This window comes from Octodon degus, unplaced genomic scaffold, assembly GCF_000260255.1.
Source record: "Octodon degus isolate 3935 unplaced genomic scaffold, OctDeg1.0 scaffold00107, whole genome shotgun sequence".
Taxonomy (NCBI): domain Eukaryota; kingdom Metazoa; phylum Chordata; class Mammalia; order Rodentia; family Octodontidae; genus Octodon; species Octodon degus.
The window spans coordinates 9,449,591-9,467,177 of record NW_004524683.1 but is presented as its reverse complement, the minus strand read 5'-3'; the positions used below and the strand labels follow the sequence as shown (position 1 = coordinate 9,467,177).

Here is a 17,587-nt window from a genome sequence, read left to right as displayed (position 1 = left end):
TGCCAGCCAGAAGGCCTGCTGCCAGGGCTTCTGGCCCACCCGAGTGCTGCTTGGTCCTGCTGCCCTGGGCACAGAGCCGGCAGTGGAGCCCAGCTGGTGCTAAGCGTGACTCTGTGAATTGATCGCTGGGCCGCGGCCCCTGGAGCCTTGATGGAGGGAGGAGCAGTCTGCCTGCCACCCGCCCGCTGCGGCAGCCTCCGCCCGGGAATGTGATGTATGGCCGCCCAGCCCAGCCGGCGCACTTGATTCATCTCCAGTTTCTGTTTCTTAATCGGAAGCTAAATTGGTTTCATTTTTCTTGTCCCGGGTGGCGCTCACAGTGGGTTTTAGGCAGGAGCATCAGGTCTCATCGTTTCTGGTAGAAATTTTTGGCCAGGGTTCTTCAGCAGGGGAGAAGGGGATCTGCTAGCACTTTACACAGAAATAGGTAGCCCCTGGCTTGGATCTCTAGGAGACGCAAGTATTTGACACTAGGGGACATCTCACTATCCTTCCAGAAGCCCAGGTAAGGCCAGTTCTGGCCCCAGGAGGTGGCATTGTCCCGTCTGGGCTGCCTGGAGCTACTAGCATTGGCCATTACTCCTTGCTTTCACCCCCTCCCTCCAGTTAGAGGTTAGGTGGCCTGGGGTTAAAAGGCAGCCTCTTCATTCTAGGACCAGTGTTCCATCTTGCCTCCTGCCAGGAGAGTGGATTGCAGGCCAGCTGAGGGCTGGGTCGGTGGCCTAGGGTCACCTCCCATTTGTTTCCCTCCATTTTGTGTTGTCATAAATTCATTCCAGCCCGTTGTGGTTGATCAGTTTATCTCGGCCGGGGCCGCAAGTGCTGCTGGCATGATGTATGGGCCGAGGCGCGGGGCCCGGCTGCCCATGAATCACCGCAGCTGCTCTGTGTCAGCGCCGAAGCAGGCCGTACGGGTTCGGCGCAACCAGCTTTGGGGGGGCAGGAATGACGTATGGATGTTTATTTAATAATTCTCCCGTACTCTGGCTGAGCAGGGCGGGCGGGGCTGTAAGGGGCGCTCACCCTCGTCTGGAGGGGCTGCTCATAAATCAGAAAGACAAGATCATTAATCAGCGATGGCGCCCATAAGGGGAGGTGGGGGGCCAGATCTAGTGGCCGTCCGTGAAGATACTGCCTCCCCCCATCAAGACTGTGGGAGCTGACAGTTTTGTCCCCCCTGTATTAGCACAGGCTCTAGAAGATGGGACTCTGGAACAAGTTGGGACTGGTTCCATATAATGTAGAGGTTTTTATTGGCTCTGATCAGCAAGATGGGGGCCCTTCAGTTCCTGTGACCTCTATCCAGAGTATGGGTTTCCACCATAGGTCTGTTTTACAGACCAGAGAAGGGGAAAAGCAGGATGTGGTAGCTTCCTTAGAAATCTGGTCACCCCATGCTCTGGAGGACTGAGGTGGCTTACAGCCAACAGCCAAGCAGAGTGAGGGTGGGAGGGCTGAGCATGCACCAGAGCACAGGTTAGAGACCAGCTGTGTACTGAGTAAATCTGGGTTATGTGGGCTCTGGAGCTGTGCCTTGGCCCTCACTGTGACTGTGGTGCTGTTGGAGTAGGCCTTAATTTTCTTTGAAATCCCCATTGTGGTTCCTAGAGAGAAAGTATAGCATCCAGCAGTCCAGACAGGGATGGCACATATGGCATTGGGCAAAGTGCCAAGGAAGGAGGCAGCTGTGTGGGTGCTTGTGTGGAAGGAGCGGGGTATAGGCTTCCTAGATGGAGCCAGAGGATTGAATGGAAGCTCTGGGAAATCAGCCAGTACCAGAAGGAACTACAGGCAGAGCCTGCTCAATACCCCATAGAGAAGCAGGACAGAGAGAATCATGGACCCTTGGGGCAGTGGATTTATAGCATCCAAGAACAGGGATACAGCCATTAGAGAGTCACATCCTGTGCTGCTGTAGCACCCTCAGAAGAAGTGCACAGATGGAAAGTGGTGTGTGTTCACCACTGCCTTGCTCACATCCCCCAGGACCACTTGTATCCATTGATGACAGCACCCACAATTACTCCCACCCCAGTTGTCTCCCCCAAGCTGGCAGACAAACTCCCACCCCAGTATATCTGTGCACATACCATACTTCTCTGGGTTTCCACCTAAAGACTTGCACCCACCTTTCCTTGATACAATACATCTTTTGTTTTTGTTCTATTTTTGTTTTTTGAGACCATCTATGTAGTTCAGACTGGCCTTGAACTCACTATGCAGTCCAGGCTGGTCTCAAAACTCAGCTATCTTCCTACTGTGCCACCATGCCCAGCTGATTGCATCTTTTAAACCTTAATGACTCAGTCTCTCTCCTCTTCCAACATCCTCAACAACTTCCTATCACCTATGAGATGAATCTTGGTTCCTAAGTATGACATTTGTCCTGCTGGACAAGTTGTTTTTCTCACCTTAGGGTCTTCTGCCTATCTACAGGTGAGCTTACCATCCTGTCTGGGTTCCTGGGCCTCTTTCTCCTTCTGTCCCTTGGCCTAGAGACCCAGCTCCTTAGAACCAGTGTGCAACAAAGGTTAATTACATAGCTGAGGATTGGTCATGAAGTTAGTGGACTCCCATCTCCCCAAATCTGTGTGAACTCTGAGCTGGCAGTTTAATTTTTCTGTGCTTTAGTTTCTTCACCTGTAAAATAGGAATATTAGAGTGTTCTCATGGGGTTTTGTGAGGTGTAAATAAGATAGTAATTACCAATCTCTCAGTATAATCCTTGGCATTTAGTAAGTTCTTAATAAATTTTAGCTATTTTATTTGTATTATTCTCATCATTATTCCCTTAGGCTCACCTCCAGCACCATCATTTCTACTCCTTCAGGCAGTATTTTTCTCTCTCTGAGCTTCCCAGATCCTTGTTTTAGGAAGGATGGGAGGGATTCTTGAGATTTGCCCTAGCCATTCTCTGTTCACCAGTGTGAACACTGCAGGGACTTGTGGAACAGGACTTAGATGTTAGGCTGAGGGCTGTTGGCTTATTAGACATTACTTGGGAGAAGTAACGGAAGTCCTTAAAGGGGGCCAGTTCTGCAGCAGAAGGATCTGGATTCTATTCACCTTACCCTGGCCCACATCTCTCACCTCTTTCTGGAGGATGGACTGGCTCCCTGCTCTGCAGAAGTTTACTTGTGTTCACATGCCTGAAGTAGGGCTTGTGTACATAGTAAATACTGGGTAAGTGGAGAAGACAGAGGCCCTTGCAGTTTGACTGTTGGGGTGGAGTTCAGTACAGGATGCCCTGAGAGCCCCAGTGCTGGTCAGGGTTGGAAAAGGTTTCTGAGAATTTGGTAGTTTACTGAGGGAAAGCCTGAAATGTTAAGAATAAAAATGATCAGATTTGCTTCTTAAAATGTAAGTTGGGGGCCAGGGAGATGGCTCAGTGGAATAAGAATAAGCGCTTCCCTGGCAAGTGCAAGAGCCTCAGTTCAATCCCTGATTCCACAAAAAAATGGAAGTTGTTCTAGATGCAGAATAGGGCAGAGATGACGGACGGGACCAGAAAAGCTGTTTGTTCAGGCTAGTGGAGTGATCCACAAAAGAAACACTGAGCCCCAAACTAGAGGTCACTGAGCAGAGATAGTTACGATTTTCAGGTATGTGACTTGGAAACTCATGAGGTAGCAGTGGAGGAACACAGTGAGACACTCTGGTCTGAAGCCTGAGGTTGCAGCCATGGAATAGGAGGGGCAGGTGGGTGGCTGAGATGTTTCTGCTGGAGTTAAGGGAAGTGCGGGCTGGAGGTTCAGAGTAGGGGTGCCAGCGTGTTGCTCAACTGTGTCCTCTTTATAGAATCACCGAAGATTCCACTGTGACCACATTCGAGGCCCTGAAGGCTCGGGTCAGGGAGCTTGAACGGCAGCTATCTCGGGGGGACCGGTACAAATGCCTCATCTGCATGGTGAGTGGGGCAGAACCTAGGGGTGCTCTAGATCAGGCTTCGCTGCCCCCAGGGGATCAGAGAGGGTCTTTGCACTGTGATCTGGGCTCTTTGAGGGTTGGCCCAATTTAGCAACCCCTTCTCCTGCCTCCACTCTAGGACTCGTACTCGATGCCCCTGACGTCAATCCAGTGCTGGCACGTGCACTGTGAGGAGTGCTGGCTTCGGACCCTGGTGAGGCGGCAGAGAGGCCAGGGGTGGTGACTGTGTGGGTGCTGTCTCTCCTTGGAGGAGATACATGTGGACTGAGGGGCAAGGAAGGGTGGGAGCGAGGAACAGAGCCAACACCAGGGTTTATCCCACCCAAGCTCCATGGGTTCTCTCCCAGCCACAACGTTATTAAACTCTCCGTTCTCCTCCCCACACCCCACCCACCAAGAAGGCTCAGGGCACCACACTGCTGGTGAGGCCCCTGTCCAGAGAGGCTGGAGGTGTGCGTGTGGGACCAAGGCCGCACCCCTCCCCCTCCAGTTACTAAGTGCCTTCTGCTCCTGCCCGTTCTTTGCTTGGGAGCAGCCATTAAAATGTCGCCCGGAGACAGCAATAAAAGGCCCGGACGTGGGCTCTGTGTCCTGATCAAAGGCCGCGTGTAATCTTGTTAGGGCAGCGGCAGCCACAGCTGGACCCAGCCTTGTTCTCATTACTGTGGCTCCCGCTGCGGGGCCAGCCAGGCGGTTTGATCCTGGTGGCCCCCCAACACAAGAGTATGCCTGCCTGCTCACAGAGGCAGCCTATGCATCCCCAGCCTGGCTCACACCACTAGCCCGACAGACACTAGTATAGGCCCTGATGCTCGCGTGGATGGTGTGCCACATTGTGTTTAACCAGAGCCCCCCTCCCTGCAGGGTGCCAAGAAGCTGTGCCCTCAGTGCAACACGATCACAGCACCTGGAGACCTGCGGAGGATCTACTTGTGAGCTAGCTACCCAGGCAGCCTTGCCTTGAGCAGCCTTGCGCCCCAGCCTCTGTGTGACAGTGACCCTCTCCCCTTGTACATACTTGCACACAGGTTCCCCATGTATATACATGCACATACACTCATATACGTGTGCGCGCGCACACACGTACACAGACTCTGGAGCCAGAGTGGCTGAGGCCCAGCCCTACCTGCTGGCTCCCACTAAGCTTGGGGACCATACCTGTTCCAGCCTCCATTCCCAGGATAGGGCAGGGAGGTGGGGCAGGGAGTAGGCAGCCAAGAATGCTGAGATCCAGCTCCCAGACTGACTGACTGACAGACATGCAGACACCAGACTGAAGCACATGTAATATAGACTGTGTATGTTTACAATGTTGTGTATAAATGGGACAACACCTTCGTCCTCCAGCTCCTCCCCTCAGTTGTATGATTTTCTTGTTGTTTTGAGGAACCTCTGGAAGCAGTGCCTCCCTCAGGGCTGGCTGGGGGCTCGGCCTATCCAGCCCTTGGGTTGCCTGCCTCCCTTTCCCGTGGCGTCCCTCCCCTCTCCTATGTGCTCAGTGTTCAGTGGTGTATATTTCTTCTCCCAGGCATGGGGCCCGTGCCCCACAGGACATGATCTTATCCCTAGTCTTAGCTCATGAGGCTCTTTTTGAGGACTTGGGGTGGGGAAGGAACTGGGACCCAAGCTAAAGCAGAGGCCGAGGTCTGGGCTGGCTGAGGGTGCTGTGGGTTGCCCAGATTTTGCTGAGAACCATTCCTGGGAGTAGAGCTGCTATTCCCAGGAGAAGGTTGTCTCCCTGCCCCTCCTGTGTGCCCCATGGTGTGATACTGTGTCTGTATATTCTATACAAAGGTACTTGTCCTTTCCCTTTGTAAACTACATTTGACATGGATTAAACCAATGTAAACAGATGCTGCCTGTGTATGTGTTGGGCTGGGGGCTGATAGAAGGAAAAGTAGACTGAGGCAGCTCCAGAGTTAATTCTGGGAAGCAGGGTGGCGGAAGGAAAAGTAGACTGAGGCAGCTCCAGGGTTAATTCTGGGAAGCAGGGTAGCGGGATGGGCTGAACTCAAGAGTTGTCTCCTCTGGGGGCCCTGGAGCATTCGGGTGGGGGTGGGGGTGGGGCTTAGGGTCTGGGCTCCTGACTATTGATGGGTAGGGCTCTAGGTTAATTCCTTATTGATGCAGCATCGTCAGCTCATTAATCACAGAAGAGGTCAGAGCTTGGGGGTACAGAGGGTATACAACTTCTGTCCCCCCAACCTAAGCCAAGAGCAGCTACAAGCTTGGTGAAAACATAGTTTCAAGTCTTTTTCTAGTCCCCTGAAACGTGCCAGGGATCACAATGGATGACCATCAGCCTCTCACGTTTTTATTACAGTCATCTGAGTGCCCAGCAGCCCAGGGTAGCTAGTGCCTCAGACCTCCAGTGGAAACAAATTCCTACTATCCTCGGTGGACCCCACCCCCGAGCTGGGAGCTGCAGCTTCCACTAGCACTAGAAATGGGGAGCTTTTTTGCTCACTGCACAGCTCCCCACTACCAATGAGGCAGGTTAACATCCTAGGTACCTCCTGGGCAGGTCCTAAAGCTGGAGATGAGTCTGCTGCAATAGAAGGGGCCAGAATCCATGGCTCCAGACTTGTGAGCACATTCTCAACCACACCCCCATCTTCCCACATGCCTGCCTTTGACACACACTTCTAAGATGCCCCTGCCCCCAGAGAGACAAGAAATGCTGTGCGTGGTTGGAGCCCAGTAGAAGCTCTGCACAGCCCCGTGCCTAATTTGGTGGCACTCAGTATACTAAGGGCCCCTCACACAGACTGCATGTGGCCTCTCATGAAGTTCACGGGTGGCTAAGGGCCTGGGAGAAAGGTGGGGAAGCACAGATAGGACCTGAGGGCAGCAGGACATGATGAAAGGGGGCTCATAAAACTGTCAGGATGAGTCCTTTTGTGTGTCTATCTTCTGCTCTGCCTTGGACCCTGATGGCTGCTCACTCCCAGGTGGGACCATATGCACTCTAGTAGGGCACAGTGACCCAGAGTAAGAGCATGCAAGCTTACCAAGCTGTGGGAGTGCGAGCTGTCTCATGGCACAGACAGCACTGCCACCTGTTGGCCATGGCTAGGAATCACAGCCACAGGATGATTCCCAGAGGGCTGCAGCACTGCAGGTACACTTGGCCCTAGGACAGGAAGTCTTTAAGTTGGAGAGTATCAGGGATTGGCTCCCACTCAGAGCTTGTTTGCTTGCTCGCTTGCTTGCTTGCTTTGCTTTTTTTTTTGTGGCTGGCTCAGTCAGCCCTGGGGGCATAGGGGCAGGGCTGGCACAGTATGTGGTACCCAGGATTGAACCCCAGTCAGTCCCTGCGCTTGCCTAAGCAGATGCTTTAGACTGCTGAGCTCTCTCCCCAACCCAAAGAGCATTCTGGGCATCTTCACTGCCTGTCACAGTTTCAAAGCCCACCCTGACTCCAAGCCTCTTGATCATCATAGTAAGTTCCATCAGCAAATATTTATTAAATATTCACTTTGCACCAGCACTGTACAACAGTGACTTGCAGGGGCCGGGGAGATGGCTCAGTGCAATAAGCGCTTCCCTGGCAAGTGCAGGGGACTGAGTTCAATCCCTGGTTCTGGAAAAAAAACAAAAAACAAAAAAAAACAAAACTCAACAGCGACTTGCAGAATAAGAGATACAGAACTATAAGGCTGAAGCCACCTTTTCTGCCTGGAGAGTATCAAGGAGACAAAAGTGCTTGTTACTTCAACCAAAACTCCCCTTACCCTGGTTCTGGTCTTAGGGTGTAGGGCCAACTCATGGCATCCCCACTATAGCACAGCCACCTTCTTGCATCCCAGTCCACCTGCACCCCCCGCCCCCAAGCTCCAGTGGACTCCTCTCGCTGAGGTGCTAGAGCTGGGCAGTTCTGAACCCTGAAGCCTCAGCTCCTCATGTGCTATCTACCTCAGGCTCCAGGGCCTAGGTCAGGGAAGCCTCCTTTGTGTGAACCAGTGAGTGAAACCCACAGGACAGTGCTTAGAGCACAGGTTTTGCCCTCTGGAACAGAGAGCACAGGAACACAGAGTTCTGCCCCCCTCCCCAGGAACCTCACTGCAAATCTGATCTTCTATTCAGGAAATCCAAACTCTAGCCACAGGTGTAAAGTTTCAGTTATGCAAGATAATTAAATTCCTGAGATTGGCTACACAACACTGCACTTACAGCGTGCACTGCACTTTTTTTTTTTTTTTTAGTACTAGAGATGAGATCCAGGGATGTGCACTGAGCCACATCCCCACACCTTATTTCTTTTAAATTCTGAAATAGAGCCTCACTAGCCTGCTGAATTGCTCAGGTCGGGCTTGAATTTGCAGTCCTCTTGCCTCAGCCTCCCATAATGCTAAGGTTTCAGGTATGCAGTGACACCCAGCATACACTTGGATTTTTACGACAGAAGATACCATGTTAAGGGGTTCTTACCACAGTTATTTTTTTTTTTAGGAAATCAACTCAGATTTATCCTTAACCTGGCTTTGTTAACCTTTTATGACCTGAAAACCACAAGAATCAGCAGCCTAACTGCTACACTTAACCAACTGCAAGACTGCCACAGAAACCTGTCAAGGTGTTCCCACCCCTAGGACCCTAGCTGAGCAGATCACCAGCAGGTCCCCAGGACAGATGTGGTGGAGGAAGGTATCAGGCATTTATTTCCGTAGCAGGAGGGGCAGAACCTCATCATTGGACACAGTTGTGCATGAAGTCGACACAGAGGCTTGCATAGTAAGTAGGGTAGTCAAGGAGATGACTGACATGTGCTGATGACACAAAGTCCACAGAACGCACCAGGACCTGGTGGCCCAGCCGTGCTTCCACCATGCGTTCTACGTCCCTGGCCCGGACCACTGCATCGCCCCTTGAGTAGAGATAGAGCTCAGGCCAGTGGGAGCCTGCATCCTGTAGCCTGTCATAGAAGTGGGTGTGGAAGAGGCCAGTGAGTGGAGCAAACAGAATGTGGAACAGGACTGCCACCAGGGCAAAGGCCACCAGAAACAACAGGCGCAGCATGGCAGATCGGTGCCTCAGGATGACAGATAAGGCCCTCAGGGCTCCTACTAGGTTGCTGTCACCAGGACCGCTGTCAAAGATGGCACCCACAACATGCAGGTGGCAGAAGCGCACGTGGGTCTGCAGGAGCTCAACCATGTAGCGATACAGCATGGCACCAGCATTGCTGAACACGTGGAAGAGCAGGGGCTCCTTCTCAATCTCATAATCAAAGACCAGCTCAAGCAGCTTCTGGGCCAATACACGAAGTGAAGGGATGCCCAGAGACTCAGAGAAGAAGACCATGTGCCATGGGGCTGTATATCGGATCACAATGCAGCCCTAGGGAGAGGAGAGAGGACTAGTCAGTCCCGAGGGATGCTGGGGGAGTGAGTCACAGGGGCCCAACTTCCAGAGTACCCATACATAAATTCCAGCAGTGCTTCAGGCCCTGCTTTGTTGGGCTCACTGCTTCAAGCTGGCCACACCCCCTCAGCCTGAGAGGTATTTGAGGCCTAGACTAGGAGCAGGTTTTGGAGATACCTACATTGACCAGAAGACTGTTCACACTGGTTTCCCACATCTGCCCTCCCCCCTCCACCTCCAGCCAATCCTGCTCATTTGACATTGGCTGCTCAGCCACACCCTGTGCAGCAACTGCCCTGCACTGTCCCTACCTCTCAGATCTAGGTGGCATCTCCATGAGACTAACACCTGTGGGCCTCAGGCTTCTGAGCTAAGGCGACCTTATGTCCACCTCTGGTCACTCCCCATCACCCACCCCATCCCAGGCACTGAAAGAAGAATCTACATTGTCAAGATTTAGAGGCCTGATCTCCAAGTCTCTCTGGCTCCCAGATCTAAAACCACTCCTCACACTCATCCTAGAGTTCCAAATATAATAAATACTGTTGTTTCTCATTTCTAAAATCTCTTTGCAGTTCAGCATCCCTCACTGCCAAGGCCAAGTGCACTCTAAAACCTTGGGATGGGTCCCTTTCTAGTTAGAAAAAGAAGAAAAAGCCACTCTGCCTGAGTTCTAAGCTCCCCTCCTTACCTTGTTCTAGAGAGAGTATCTTTTGTCAGGAGAATTGGAGGTGGGCAGACTCTAGGGTCAAAGGGTCTGGCTTTGACTCCTGGCCTCACCACTTATTAATAACACAGACAAAGAGCAATTTATGTCTGCCCTCTGAGTCTACCCCTATCTACAATCTGGATAACATGGTCCCATATGATCACAGTGGAAATTAAATGGGAAAAAAAATGTATCTCAAGGGACCAAAACAGTACCCAGTACAAAGTAAACTATGACCCAAGAGTAGGAATGATCGGTGATAGCAGCAACAAACAAAAAACTATTTGGGCACAGTTCCTGAATGACCCACAGCCCAACACTGAGGTCACCTTCCATAGCCCCCTGACTTGCTAGGTCCTGTAGCTCCTAAGACTCTACAGAGGGGGTGTCGTGTAAGGCCACCCACGTTCCTAAGCAATCAAACATGACAGAGGCCCTTCAGTCCCCATGCACTTTTCTCCAGGCAGCATTTGGGATTACACATTCCTGGGAACACTCCCTTGCAGCCCAGTCTCGTCAGGAGGCCAAAACAAGAGAGATGCTTTAGTCACAAGCAAAGGGGCTTAAGCAACAGAAGAACTAGATGCAATGCATGATCCTAGCTTGGATCCTAGGCTGAGCAAATCAGCCATAAAGGATGCTTTGGGGACAAACTGGGCATCTGGACATGAACTGGAAAACTAGATGATATGAAACTTTATTACCATGAGAGAGAGTGGAGTTCATGATCTGAAAAAGCAGGCTGCAAACCTATACACTCAACAGATCTCCTTCAGGCAAAGAGATCATACAGGAAGAACCTGGAAGGGTATACCTACCCCACCCTAAGGTGTAACAAAGGTAAGGTCTGGGTGGGAGAATATGGTGTTTTTCTTTTCTCTGAAATAATGAAGTCCTGGAGCTTGGGCCGGACAGCGTCTCTTCTCAGCCCCATCCCCACCTTCCCAGGGTGAGGGCAGCCTTTCCCTTTCCAAGGCTGCTCTCACCAACCCCACAACCTCAGCCCCTCTGCCTTCCTTGGGATCCTGCTCCACCCACCTCCTCCCCCATACCTCTTCCTGCATCACACCTTCACTCCCTCCCCAAGATGGCCCATGGTCCAGAGACTGGCTTTTCACTTCTTGTGGATTTTGTCACAGGCTTCTGGGTTTCCCTGTGCATTCCTTGCCACGCCTCCTTTCCTCCTTTCCTTTCCTTTCCTTTCTTCCCTTCATCTTCCACTCCTACTTTAAGTCTGGGTTCCTCAGGGCTGTACTAGGACCACTTCTTTTCCTTTCCACATTCCCTGGGATTGTCTTCTGCCCTAGAACCTATGGCTTTCCTCCAAATGCTCCTGTCTAAAGCACCTCTTTTCTGTAGAATGTGCCCAAGTCAGAAACTAGGCACGACCCTGGACCCCTGATTCTCCCTGCTCTCTCCAAACTTCTCGTTACCTCCCAACAATCTCATCTTCTCCCACCCACACCACCAACCTGCCTGCATCACTGCAAGCCCCTCCAAATTCGTTTCTGGCTCCCAGCACACCCAGACTCTCCCCACTTTGCAGAGAGGGGTTCTCCCGATGGCAAACACATCACCCCCCTGTGCAAACCCCCTCAGGGCCCCCACCCAGCCTTACTCAACACACATACTTTCTTTTCTTCTCTGTTCTAGGCATACTCAGTGCTTCCCCTCCTCCCCTGCTTTCAAGAGTCTTAGTCTAATGCAGAAGCCTTCAAAAGACCAAGCCCAGTCCGAGATGGAATTCAGGAGCTAAAGCCACCTGTGGAGTAAGGCAATGTGCAAAAGGCAACACAAGGTCCTAAGGAGACTACAGACTTGAAATTACATTTCCACCAGGTCTGGTGCCACATACCTGTAACCCCAGCTACTGAGGAGGATGAAGGAGGAAGACTGAGTTTGAGGTCAGCCTGGGCAATATAACAACTTAGTAAGTCACTGTCTTAAAATTAAAAAGGACTGGGCATCTAGCTCAGTGGTCGATCCTTTACCTATCCTGGGTCCAATTCCTAGGAACACACACACACACACACACACACACACACACCCCTTTTCTCCCCAAACCCTTCTCCCATTCTAGGACCTCCACATCCAGATGTGGGCCAGTGAAGGTAGGCCAAGGAGGGAGGCACCAGCCAGCCTGCCTCCCAGGTGACTCCTCAGCCCAGGGCTTCCAGCTGGCAGCTAGGGCTCTCTACACTGCTGCCCTGCTGGGACGACCTGGCCTGAGAAGGCCATGGTGGGCAGGGCAAGGTAGAGCCAAGAGGCCAAGGATATAAAAGGAGCTTCCAGAATATAACCAGGCCCTGCTAGTTCTCTCTCTAAGTCCCACAACCTATCCATCTAACTCTCAGTAAAGCCTAAAAAGACGCTCCATGACTTGGCATGGGAAACTAAGTAAGAAACTTACCTAGTCAGAAAAGGAGGTAGTCCTGGGAATATGAAACACACCCAGAAAGGGAGGAAGGGGAAGCAGGGGAGACTAAGGGCCAACTACAGCACTGAGCTCACAGCAGAGGGAGACAAGGCTGCTCAAATCCCCATAACCCCACTGTTTTCCTCAAAGGCCATTCTGGACACCACTCCTGGGCCTGCCCCAGAAGTTAGGCTTCACTGCAGCTCAGAGGAAGGCTCAGAGGCTCAGGCTCCCCACAGAGGTGGCCTGCTGGGAGCCCACTGCCTGGAGTACTCACCCTTTTATGGTAGATGGCGCTGTACTTGGCCAGATTCTTATCCCTGCAGCCACCCCAGCCCAAAAGAATCACCACAGGCTGTCGTGTCCTTGCCTCCTTCCCATCTTGGATGGAGCTGTCCTCTGAAATGCAGACATGAATAGCACATGAGAGGCAGGATGGGGGTTCTGGCCCATCCAGAGCAAGGTCCATGGTGGCCACAGGCATGTGCCCTAGGTTCCCAAGGGACTCCTGCCATTCTGCAGACCCCTCAGGAGGCACTGTGGTGACACTGAAAAACCCACATGAGACACCTTTCCTTAGTGCCACAAAGACAGTCTTGGGGAGCGGGGAGTGACTGTCCTTTCCAGGCAAACCATGCAAACCAAGAAACCACAACCCATAAGCCAAATAAGGCCCAGTGTCTGTTTCTGTATGGCCTATGCACTGAAATGGCTTTTACATTATTTTAAACAGTTAAAATGATCATGATGATAATAGTTTTGTGATATGTGAAATTTAAATTTGTGAGCCCACAAATAAAGTTTCACACTCATGCTTGTCTACTTTACTTATTGCCTATGACTGACTACTTTCACACTGAACCAGCAGTGGTGAGTAGCTCAACACATACCACAAGGCTTGCATAGCCTAAAATATTACTGGCCCTTTATAGAAAAAGGTTGTCAGTCCCAGTTCTAATCCCATGAACAGATGAAAGAAAAAGGTTTTAGGAGGAGAAATGGAAAGAACAGTATAAGCAAGGACATAGGAGACTCACTCTGGCCCATACCAAGCCTGTCCTGTCCCATCAGAGCACCACCACCTGCATGTACTGAGATTTAACCCTCACAACACTAGTTGGCAGGAATTCTTACTCTGCATGAGGAAACTGAGGCAGACTGAAGTTAAGGGGCTTGCATCCAGTCACACAGCTTGGGAATGCGAAGATGGACATCTGGCCCAGCCCTATGTTCCATAGCCCTTCCTACACGGACAAATGTCTCCTTCAGTGGTGTGAAGAGAGGCTTGAGCCCAAGACCTCCACCACAGCTGCTTCTACAGAAGTCTCCCTGCAGCCTTGTACACCAGATGCTGTCTCACTTCTCCTGAAAAGTGAATGCCCACCCGCCTGGGGACATCTGTGCAAGGACGGTCTACAGCTAGATGTCTGCTTCCCCGAAAGAGCCAGTATGTACCTTTCCAAGGACCAAGCCACTTGGCCATGCTCAGCTGCCACCCTGAAATTTATGAATGCCGGTAGTGACCTGGCAACAGTAAATTTCAAGGCTAGTTAAGAGGATGGTAAACATAAATCACTAACCTCAAGACAAAAGGAAGACAACAATTTCCTGTGAAAATTAATGTGATTGAAAAGTTCAATGTTCCTGCTCTCTGGTAGCGGGATTCTGGCCTTCAGAGATTAACTGCCTTCTCTCACAGGGACCCCAGGCTGGTCACAACTCAGCCTGCAGCAGGCGCTGCCAGTGCCTCAGTCCCTCACAGACAGCTGCTGGCCTTCTGGCCTATATTGGTGCTGGCGTCTAACTTGGATGTGCCCAGAAAGTCTGCATCTCCCTGTCTTCTTCCATGCAGCTCTCCGCCTGCCCTTGCCTTACTGGGGAAGAGGCAATATCAGCCTCACAGGAGCCCAGACCAGTCTTGGGTCCTGGGAAGCTCTGGCTGTGGCCTTCGGCTATAGCCACTGTGTGGATCTACTGAATCTGAGGTGCACTTGATTCCTGAGGGCTGCACCACCGCTCCCTTGCCTCTGTGCAGCGATCTGAACATAGGCTAGGCTGCTCTCCCCCAGCTGACAGAAATCCTCCCAGGGTCCTCCACTGAGACACTAGCAAAGGGCTCTGGCATTTCTCAAATACAAAACAAGTTGCCGAGGGGGTCACATCCACTGGTAGCTGCACAATGACAAGGCCAGTCTCATGAGGAGAGTTGGGGCATTTCCAATCCCAGAAGGTTAAGATGGACTGTAACTGTGCCTCCGAGCTGTCCTTCTTTCCAGTGTGGAACTCTGGCTTGCACCAGTTTTTGCTGGTATTGTTGACAGAAACAATTTTCTACCAGCTGTGCATCTCCACAAAGACGCTGGCATCCTGAGCATTCTGCACACTCCCAGAGAACAAACTTCCCCCACCAAACATCCTTCAAGGGGAGGGATCCAGCCCACTACTCTCCAGCCCAGCACTGAGCCTGCCTCTGGGCCTCAGGCTTAGGTGCTCTATCTGCCCACAGGCACCTCCTATACCCTGCCACCCGTTCCTCTCAGGGCCCTGTGCTTCACTCTCTACTCCTCACACCCAGACAGCCCCTTCCCCAGCCACAGCCCCTCTTGAGTCTAACTTGCAGTGCTAGAATCATAGAAAATCCACTGTACAGAGCGTAGCAGCCAGGGTTCGATCTCTGCCTTGCAGTGCCAGCCCTGCGCCCTGGGCATGCTGAGACAGCAACTGAGATTAGGCATGGTGGCACACACCTGTAATCCCAGCGCTTGGGAGGCTGAAAACAGGAGAATCATTATGAGTGAGATCTATGTAGTGAGACCCTGTAGACCCTGTCCTAAATACATGAAAAGAAGAAAGAAGAAGAAGAATCATCCACTGTGTCCTGGGAGAATGGCTGGAAGAATGACAGTGGCCAGAAAAGCTGTCCCAAAGGAAGGCACATTTGCTGCATGGCCTGAAGGCCTAGTAGGTTCATGGCAGGTGGCAGAAGACACAAGCAGATCAGAGGACAGATGAGACACAGCAAGGCATGCTGGGCTGCTAGAACCCTGGCCCAAGGAAGATATGGCGCTGGGCAGAAAAGCTTTCAAGAGCAGAATCAGAGGCTGGTATGGTGGCCCAGATACTTGAAAAGCTAAAGCATGCAAGACAGACCTAACCTTATTTAGGAGTCAAGTTTTAATCCACAGGCCTGGAGAGCAAGAAAATATTCAGAACTGGAAATGTGGCATCACAATCAGTGCTGATTAATGACTCATACAATTTTCTGTTTAACATCTGTCTCTGTCCCCTTAGCCAGCAGGTTCTGCGTAGGCAGCAGGCAGGGGCTATCATTTTACTGTGACATTCCCAGCGGCAGGCACTCAGTAACATGCTGAGTGAAGGAACACATGGTGGCACAGAGAAGGATGGATCCAAAGAGAAAGTGCTAGTACCCTTGTTCCCACCCTTTCCAGAGTACTGAGAGTGACTACTATGGCTGTTGTCACTTCCACTGCACCCAGATCTAGTCCCTCCCTGTCTTGTGCAACCCCAGCTCCTCTCTTGCTCACCCCAGTTGCCCACCACCTCCCCCTCCTGCTGCAGGCTACACTGTAGGTGCTAAAGATTTCGGCCCCTGGCTCAGGTGCCTCCTCTACTCCAAAACTTACCCTGACTCAGTGTGAACAATCAGCAAATAATCAAGTGCAAATACCTTGTGCCTAAACTACTGTAAGCCTGTCTCAATAAAGAAAAAAAGCTAATACAGAATTGTGTCAAGAGCCATGCTAAACACCTCATATATCAAGTTGTTTAATCTTCACAACCCTATGAATAAGGAACTGTTTGTTGTTATTCTCATTTTATAGATGAAAAAGAGGCAGATAGCAAGTTACACACCAAAGATTACACAACTAGTAAGCACTAAGTTGGAATCCAAATGCTGGTAGCCTGATTCTACAGATCAGTTTGAGATGGGCATGGTGGTGTTTGCCTGTTAATCCCAGCATTTGGGAGGCTGAAGCAGGAGGATCACTGCCAGTTTGAGGCCAATCTGGACTACATAATGAGTTGAAGACCACCATGAACTATATAGTGAGACCCTTTCTTTCAAAATACTGAAAGAAAGGAGGAAGGGAAGGGAAGTAGAGGGGAGAAGTCAGCTGGCATCCACTGCCCTAAGTGGCCCCTGAGTAACGAAATCCAAGTCCCTGTTCATTACTGTTATGGTTTCTGTATAGTTGGCCCCCTCAAAGCCTCATGCAGTCTTGGGGTGGCTTCTGCAGTTTGTGATCGATTACTGTGGGTGTGGATGCTGCACCTGCCCTGGGGCAGGCAGTTTGCATTACAATGTAAGGTGGGAAGAGAAGTTAGCTGCCTGAGCTGCTGCTCCTCCTCCCTTGTGCTCTTGCTCTTTGCCACCACCTTGAAAAGTTGCTTACTGTTTTGCGCTGCCCTGCCTTGGACCCAGCAGAATATGGACTGAAACCTCCAGTAACTGTGAGCTAAATAAACCTTTCCTTCCTTCATTTTGGGTGTCAGGTATTTGTCCTAGCAACGAGAGAAGCGTAATTAAGGCAATTACCAAATGGCTCAGTGACAAACTTGTGCACACAGCTGCCTCCTGTACATCAACTGACCCAACACTGACCTTGTCCACCTGCTCCAACTCGGGGACTGGCCCCCCTACCTCAGCACATACTGCATCCATTCTAGGCGTGAGCTACTATGACTGTCCCCATTTTACAGGTGAAAGCAAAAAGGTTAATTTGTACACACACACACACACACACACACACACCCCTAAGAACACATAGCCAGGAGGCAGCAGAGCCAGCATCCCCTCAGCACTGCTGCAGCACGGCTGCCAGCTCCACGACTTCGCCCTTGCTCTTTACTCCCCGGCCCAGGGCACTGTTTACATCACGAATGCCCACTCTAGGCCAGTCAGCTCACTACTCACTGCCTGTCTTGTCACCACACCCTCTAACGCCACACCACCTCTCTTGTGACACTGTATTGACAGTATTAAGAACAGGTTGGCAGAGACCCAGTCCTAGCCCAGGTCCGGTGAGTGTGTGGAGAGCTTCCTGCTACCCTGCGCCAGTGTGACCAGTCCCAGCCCAGGCGCAGCGTGGGCCTGACCCTCTCCCACTCCCTTGGGCCGCCCCCCACCACTCCGCCGTACCTCCCCC

General features: G+C 51.5%; 2 protein-coding genes across 9 annotated transcripts in view; one reads left to right on the top strand and one right to left on the bottom strand.

Moving 5' to 3' along the window:
* Window positions 1-5,781, top strand: part of Rnf220 (ring finger protein 220) — a 243,958-nt gene extending 238,177 nt beyond the window's left edge. For all 4 annotated transcript variants that reach the window (XM_004639207.2, XM_023724162.1, XM_023724163.1 and 1 more), the window contains 3 exons: window positions 3,799-3,907; window positions 4,046-4,120; window positions 4,792-5,781. In XM_004639207.2, the coding sequence (XP_004639264.1) occupies window positions 3,799-3,907; window positions 4,046-4,120; window positions 4,792-4,863 (256 nt within the window). In that variant the 3' untranslated portion in view covers window positions 4,864-5,781. The remainder of the gene's footprint in view (window positions 1-3,798; window positions 3,908-4,045; window positions 4,121-4,791) is intronic.
* Window positions 5,782-8,562: 2,781 nt separating this feature from the next.
* Window positions 8,563-17,587, bottom strand: part of Tmem53 (transmembrane protein 53) — a 30,378-nt gene continuing 21,353 nt past the window's right edge. For 4 of the 5 annotated variants that reach the window (XM_023724263.1, XM_004639241.3, XM_023724260.1 and 1 more), the window contains 2 exons: window positions 12,694-12,815; window positions 8,563-9,267 (listed from right to left, as the gene is read on the bottom strand). In XM_023724263.1, coding sequence (XP_023580031.1) covers window positions 8,617-9,231 — 615 coding nt within the window. In that variant the 5' untranslated portion in view covers window positions 9,232-9,267; window positions 12,694-12,815 and the 3' untranslated portion in view covers window positions 8,563-8,616. Of the gene's footprint in view, window positions 9,268-9,602; window positions 9,720-12,693; window positions 12,816-17,587 lie in introns of all 5 variants that reach the window. The other variant, XM_023724262.1, reaches the window with a different exon arrangement.